General features: G+C 40.3%; 1 protein-coding gene across 8 annotated transcripts in view; it reads left to right on the forward strand.

The window, feature by feature from the left end:
- Window positions 1–7645, forward strand: part of SWT1 (SWT1 RNA endoribonuclease homolog) — an 86114-nt gene extending 78469 nt beyond the window's left edge. For 5 of the 8 annotated variants that reach the window (XM_066361716.1, XM_066361721.1, XM_066361722.1 and 2 more), the window contains exon 19: window positions 1426–7642. In XM_066361716.1, the coding sequence (XP_066217813.1) occupies window positions 1426–1570 (145 nt within the window). In that variant the 3' untranslated portion in view covers window positions 1571–7642. Of the gene's footprint in view, window positions 1–1425 lie in introns of all 8 variants that reach the window. The other 3 variants (XM_066361718.1, XM_066361719.1, XM_066361724.1) reach the window with 2 other exon arrangements.
- The last annotated feature ends 276 nt before the right edge of the window (window positions 7646–7921 follow it).

A 7921-nucleotide genomic window follows, 5' to 3' on the forward strand; every position in this document is an offset into this window, starting at 1 on the left:
GAGGGGAGAGAGTTCACCTCTTAACAGTGAGAGGAAAAAGAAAGAAGAAAAAGAAGACAAAGAAATAGATTCAAAGTCTAGTTACTAAAGGAGTATTTTAACCAAGAAAAGGAATTAGGGACCTGTTTCATTTTGAAGTTTGAAGAAAACACATCTCTCCCATTTTGGATCACCTCGGGTCTTCTGAAAATCATTTTCTGAGTAGTTGTGAAGAATTGGCAGCACCATTACCACTAATTTTAAGCATCTAAATATAGAAAATAGGACTAGTCTATGGCCATACCACCTTGAATGTGCCTGATCTCGTCTGATCTCGGAAGCTAAGCAGGGTCCGGCCTGGTTAGTAATTGGATGGGAGAAAATAGGACTAGAGGAGCCCAAAGCCAAGTCAGGTTTTAATTGGCTTCGCAGAGACCACGCATCTCCAGGAACTGAGGCCTCAGTATGTGGTGCGGTTACTTTTGCTGCCAGCACTCCTCACCCTGTTCCCTGGGTTCCCGTTGACTTTATTTTCCTTTTTTGTTTTTCCTACATTGAGGCATCCATGGGGGAAGCGGTGCATGGGGAGAGGTAGCTGGTGACTTCCAACACCATGGAGATGGCTCTGGAGAGATCTTAGAAGCCAAGAAAGTAATAACTAATTTACATAATAAAAGCCACTCATTTCTTGAACACCATGTGCCACACCCTGTACTAGGTGCTGAGTATTTTTTGCGAACTCTTACACTACAGATGACCTCCTAGTAAATTTAAATAGGTTTCAGTGGGGTCTGGGCTCCAGACACTGGAGAGCCCAGGTAGGCTTCATTTTTAGGGAAGATTGTGCATCGGCATGACAAAGTTTAGGCCTTACCCTGTGTTTCTACCTTCAGTGTAGATTAATTAACTAATATTTATTTTGTTAACTGCTAGATAACTTATTCCAGCAATTCATTTTAAGCATTGATGCTCTGTCAACTTCCTACCCCGTCTGGTCCTAGCAGGAGGTGCATTCTCTTAATATCCTCCATTCTACCTATTTAACTCCCAAGCTAAATAAGACAAAAATATGTGATGTACTTCCCGCCCCCCAGCCTTGCTTACCTCTCTGATTAGCACATGTTAACATCAGCCCAGATTCTGGGTGAGGTCCTTCAGAGACTGTACAAAGGTCTCTTTTTAGCATTGAGTTCTGCTTGTTGGCAGCATGTCTGCCAAGAAAACCCTATTCCTGCAGTCTAGGAATTGCATCAAGATTTTCCTGTCGATTGAAAAGTGTTCTCCGTGCTTATCCTCCCATTTCTGTGCTAAGAAACCCTAACTCTTGGTATTTGGCTCTCTCAAATATCAAATAATGTATTTCAAGTCTTTTTGTTAGCCTGTTGTAGGTGTTTTCATTTCCCTGAGCAGCTCTCTTGCAGTAATTCAACATTCTTTATTCCCTAGGGAAAGGTTAACGATTGGATGCCGCCAGCTGGTTGAGATGGACTGTGCCATGCAGCAGTGCAATGCGTCTGTGTATATGGAGGCCAAGAACAGGGGATGGTGTGAAGACATGCTCAACTACGTAGCACCGAAGTCTGATTTGTAACTTACAAAGGAACATCATTTGTCTTCAAGAACAACAGAGTAGCTTCAATCTTTTGAGCCAAACCTAAGACTTGTAAGAAATGTTTTATTTGTATAAAAAGTGATTGCTTATTACTCACAGTCTTATTGAGGTTCTCTAAAAAGCCTAATGCATCCATCATGGGATATAAACTGTGGACTCAACTCTTCTGAAGTTGATAATACCTCCCTACCTCTACTCCTGATACTGAGCCAGTATGTTTAAGGAAAGGAGAGCCATCTTTTTCATCACCATGGGGCAGCGGCATCTGAGGAAGGCACGGCATGATGTTCACATCTCTCTCAACCCTGAGTACGTTACGTGATAGCAACACTTCCAAACTCCAAGAAAGGATTAGGACATGACCGTGAGCACCACAATCCACAACTGAAATCTTACCTAGGGCGCTTTTGTGATCAAAGGGACTTCTAGGTGGACCGGGTGAATATAATCCACATCCCTTCCACTTCCCCAGGCATCAAAGACAGAAGTTTTATGTCAGCTCTAACTTGCAATAAAGCCTTTCTTCTTCCCTCAGCTTGTCACTGTTCAGTGCATCTCAAGAGGGAAGAGCAGGAGACCCTATGCTTAGTTTCGCCTTAGACGTGAAGCAGCATGAATGTGTGGGGTCAGGTGGCAGTGACGATGTGTGCCATAGCTAAACCAAGTGTTTGACTTGTTTCTTATTTAGTGATACAGGGAGTTGGAAGTCCTTGTTTACTAGAGTATATTATGTTTTTGTTAATATATTAGGTTAAATGTAATTTGGTATTCTATTACAAATGCTAATTTATTTTTTTTAATTATTAAGTTATTTTTAGTAAGATTTTACTTTTCATTTTACTTCCAAATTATATTTCTGAACTGTGTACAGAGTGTGGTTACAAAAGCGCCCCTCTCCAATACAAGAACCTGCTCAGGACACTCACTAGCAGCCTGTGCAGGACCCGCTGGGTTCCGTGTGTGTGTGTGTGTGTGTGTGTGTGTGCAAAGCCCCTCCACCAGGGGCTCAGCGTCTGCCTTGAACCAGGCGGAAGGAGACGCAGCTCTGCTCGCGGCCCCTTTCCCTGTCTTCCTGAGGAGTCGAGAAACCCCTTCTGACCAAAACAATTTTTTCCGGCTCATTATCCCTCAGCTGCTTCTGGTGACTACCACTGGGTTTTGGCTCTGGTTTGTTACTCCCCTTTACTATCTTTTTAATACATGCATTCTGGAACATTTCTTTTCACTCCTGTTACCAGCTTACTTCCTCATATTTCACCCTTATTTATGTGGATTTTATTTTATGTTTTTTATTTACAGAGTGAGGGATAGACAGGGACAGATGGGAACGGAGAGAGATGAGAAGCATCAATCATCAGTTTTTCATTGTGACACCTTAGCTGTTCATTGATTGCTCTCTTATATGTGCCTTGACCACGGGCCTTCAGCAGACTGAGCAACCCTTTGCTCGAGCCAGCGACCTTGGATTCAAGCTGGTGAGCTTTTTGCTCAAGCCAGATGAGCCCGCACTCAAGCTGGCAACCTCAGGGTCTCGAACCTGGGTTCTTCTGCTTCCCAGTCCGACACTCTATCCACTGCGCCACCATCTGGTCAGGCTGTGGATTTTATTTTAGTCTGTCTTTTCCTTTTTTTTTTTTTTTTTTTGTATTTTTCTGAAGCCAGAAACGGGGAGGCAGTCAGACAGGCTCCCACATGCGCTGGACCAGGATCCACCCGGCATGCCCACCAGGGAGCAATGCTCTGCCCATCCGGGGCGTCGCTCTGTTGCGACCAGAGCAACTCTAGCGCCTGAGGCAGAGGCCACAGAGCCATCCTCAGCACCCAGGCCAACTTTGTTCCAATGGAGCCTCTGCTGCGGGAGGGAGGGGAAGAGACAGAGAGGAAGGAGAGGGGAAGGGGTGGAGAAGCAGATGGGCGCTTCTCCTGTGTGCCCTGGCCGGGAATCGAACCCGGGACTCCTGTACGCCAGGCCAACGCTCTACCACTGAGCCAACCGGCCAGGGCTATCTTTTACTTTTTGCATTAATTTATCAGGTTCAACATATATTTTATGATGTGAAGGTATTTTCTAACTATAGCCTTTTCTTTTGATTTAGAAACATTCTTTAAATCTTTTTTAGTGTTTCTTTGAAATGTCAAGTTTTTCTCCTTTCTGTGTTGCCTCCTTTTCTAATCTTAAAACGCTTATTTTATTATAACACTAAGTCTAGTAATCATTGTCACTGTGCACACTTACCACATTATTGACTGTATTCCCCTTTATCTTTTTCATCCCCCACTCACCTTCTCTCCCTGGGAACTATCAGTACGACATGTTTCTGAGTCTGCTTTTGTTTTTTTAGATCCCACATGTAAGTGAAACCTTACGGAATTTGGCTTTCTCTGACTTATTTTACTTGGCTTATACCTCTAGGTCCATCCATGTTGTCACAAGAGACAAGATTTCTTTTTTTTTTTTAATTTCTGAGTAATACTCCATTTGCTTATTTTTGCTTTTGTTTACCTTGCTTGAAGGGACATATTCATAAAGATATTACTGAGGCTGGTGTCAAATAGTTTATTATGTTGTCTTCTAGGAGCTTTATGGTTGCAAGTCTTATTTTAGTCTTTAAAATCCATCTTAAGTTTATTTTTGTATATGGTGTAAGAAAGAGTACTAGTTTCATTTTTTTTGCATCTATCTGTTCAGTTCTCCCAGCACTACTTTTTGAAGAGGCTGCCATATTTTCTCTTTTTTTCACAGAGACAGAGAGTGAGTCAGAGAGGGAGGGATACATAGGGACAGACAGACAGGAACAGAGAGAGATGAGAAGCATCAATTGTAAGTTTTTCGTTGCGACACCTTAGTTGTTCATTGATTGCTTTCTCATATGTGCCTTGACCATGGGACTACAGCAGACTGAGTAATCCCTTGCTCAAGCCAGCGACTTTGGATCCAAGCTGGTGAGCCTTGCTCAAACCAGATGAGCCCACACTAAAGCTGGCGACCTCGGGGTCTCGAACCTGAGTCCTCCGCATCCCAGCCCGATGCTCTATCACTGCGCCACCACCTGGTCAGGCCATATTTTCATTGTTTATTCTTGTTCCCTTTGTCATAGATTGACCACATAAGCAAGGGTTTATTTCTGGGCTATTTTGTTCCACTGATGTGTCTGTTTTTGCCCCAGTACCATATTGTTTTGATTACTGTAGCTTTGTAGTACAGTCTGAAATCAGGGAGTGTGGTACCTCTAGCTTTGTTCTTGCTCAAGAATTGTTTTGGCTATTTATGAGCTTTTGTGATTCCATAGAAATTTTAGGATTATTTGTTCTAGTTCTGAGAATGCCATTGGTATTTTGTAAGTGTTGCATTGCATCTGCAGATTGCTTTAGTACGTTTGTTTTGATACAAGAATAATCAGATCCGTAGAAGAGCAACTTCAGGTTTTAAAATCTACATTCTTCAGTATGTATGGCTATTATATTTTGAGCAGAAGCCATAAGTATGCCATGAACCAGAAGGAAAAGGGCTGTTCTACTTAATGCCCTTGGCTTTGCTTTAGGAATTATTATTAGTGATAATTTCATGAGAACCACCCATGAAAATTACTCCATCAAAGTTTCTGGTACCCTTTACACTAGTCTTTTCCAACTTTTCCAGAAAACTATATAAATAGAGCCTTTTAAGGCTGGCTTTTCATTCCATGTTGTGTTATCAGTACTTCGGTTCTTCATTCCTGAGTAGTCTTCTATTGTGTGGATGGAATGTATTCATTTACCAGTCAGGATATTTCAGTTTTCAGCAATTATGAATAAAGCTATATTCATATAAAAGTTTCTCTGTGAACATGTTTTCATTACTTGGATAGTACCTAGGAACATGGTTGCTGTGTCACAGGGCAAACGTTTTTTCAAAGTGACCTTAGTTTTCTAATCCCTCTAGCAATTTGAATTCCAGTTACTCTGCATCCTAACCAGAATTTGGTGGTACTCAGTTTTAATAGGTGTTTATGACATTTTGCTTTGTACATTCCCTTGATTTATGATAGTAAGTCTCCTTTAATGTTCTTATTGGAAGCCATTTATCGTCTTTGAAGTGTGACTTCAAATCTTTTGACTAAAAATTGGATTGTTTTATTGAATTTTGAGTTCTGGATTCAAATTCTTCATTAGATGTTTTCTTTCAAGCCTGTACCTTTAAAGACATGGTACCACTTTTGGTTCAGTGGTTTTCAATCTTGTTACATTTGAGGACCAGTGAAAATAGAATTATTTCAGGGACCACTAAGGCACCAATCACTCTGAGCTTAAACTTAATTCAACTAAGATCATTGGGTCCATAATCTTCATAGAACATCAGGATGGTTATCTTTCAAGGACCTGGAGGAAATTTCTGGCAGACCGGTCCATAGACCAGTGATTAAAAAACACTGGTTTAGCCCTGACAGGATAACACAGTTGGTTAGAGCATCGCTCTGAAGTGCCGAGATTGCCAGTTTGTCCCCAGTGAGGGCATATACAGGAACGGATTGATGTTCCTGTTCCCCCACTTGTCTCGCTGAAATCAATAAATTCAAAACAAAACCTGGTTTAGACAACACTAGCTTAATGCATAAAGTAAATCTTATCCTGACTTGCAAGTAATGGATAGCTGGCTCTGGTAGATGCCTTCCATTAATATAGCAGACTTGTTCTTTATTACTATTATTATTATTATATTTTATTTAATCATTTCTAGAGAGAAAGGACAGAGAAAGGGTGAGAGAGAGAGAAGCAGGAAGCATCAACTCCCATGTCCCTTGACCAGGCAAGCCCAGGGTTTCGAACCGCCAACCTCAGCATTCCACATGGACGCTTTATCCACTGCGCCACCACAGGTCAGGCCTAGCAGCCTTGTTCTTAAACTGCCAGTATTTCACTTATCTGTTAAGTTTCATTCTTATTCAAGTTTGGTATCCTGTGTGCTTTTTTCTAGGCTAAAATTATATTACTCCCTTATTCAAACATACGCCCTCTTTAAATTGTTCCCACAGATACCAACTCTATACATACCCAGTTTGATAACTGGGCTTTTGCTTCTCACTCATTCAACCTCTAAGCTTATTTTGATGGCCTGATGCATGTTAGTAGGTTTAAAAATCCATGACATGCACATGAGTGTGTCCTTTGTAAACTATCTGTTGCTCAATGTATCATTTAAAACTCGTAAATGGTTTTACTATGAAGGAAATTGGTGCTTCACGGTAATTCCTTTTTAACCTACAGATGATTTAATTATTTCCTTGATTTTGAAAAATTGAGTAAATTTGACATATAACATTATGTAGGTTTAAGGTACAGTGTGTTACTTTGATAATTTATATATTGCAATGATTGTGTGTAGTTATATTTATCATATTACATGTAGTACAATGTTGTCTGCACTCATCATCCTGTGTATTAGATCTTTATGGCTTATTTACTACTTGTTGCCAAGTTTGTACACCTAAATACTATCGCTGTTACCCTGCCCTTCCCCAACCCCCTGCTAATCACCAACCACCACCATTTTACTTGTTTAGATTTCACATGTAAGTGCTATTATACACAGTGCTTGTCTTTCTGACTTCTCTTGCTAATATGTTCTCAAGGTCCATCCATATTGTAGCAAATGGAAGGCTATCCTTCCTCATGGACGATTTAACTTTTTTAACAGGTCGTCTGTTTACAGATTTAAGATTCATATATCAGTATTTCCTTGCTTTTCTCTCTTTTACACCCAGTTCATTTACTTTGTATCTACTGGCTCAATCAGTGAAAGACTCCAGGTAGTTCTCTGAAACAGAGTAGGATACAAATAAATGCCTAATACTATAGAGACTGAGTTTTCTGTGATTCCTATTCCTCAAAAGGCAACTCTGGGGTTGCAAAAGTATCCTAGATGCCTTCTCCTTTGCCTACTTCAATTTTAAGAATTCTGAGGTTCAGAGAGATTATAGGTATTAAGCAAGGATTCTAGCATTATACCACATTCCCAAATTCATGGTTCCCACCCCATCCCCGTTAAAATATGATTATGTAAGAAATTCTAAAAGATGTTGATAAATGGCAAAGCATGTAAGCATGTATGACATACTAGAAGCCAAAAATCAAAACCCTACCTTGAGGGTCACAAAAAAACTCATGCCTGAGTTATAACCAATCATTTTGTTAATTCAAACCTATTTTTTAAGTTTTGCTGCTGCTTTAGGGATCTATTTAATGCATTATGACCAACAATATGAAAGCATAGTTATTATCAGTATTATTTCTAAATCAATCCCAAACCCATATTGTTAATATATCTATATCTATCTATCTATATAGATATAG

The sequence above is a fragment of the Saccopteryx leptura genome, chromosome 2, assembly GCF_036850995.1.
Source record: "Saccopteryx leptura isolate mSacLep1 chromosome 2, mSacLep1_pri_phased_curated, whole genome shotgun sequence".
Lineage (NCBI taxonomy): Eukaryota > Metazoa > Chordata > Mammalia > Chiroptera > Emballonuridae > Saccopteryx > Saccopteryx leptura.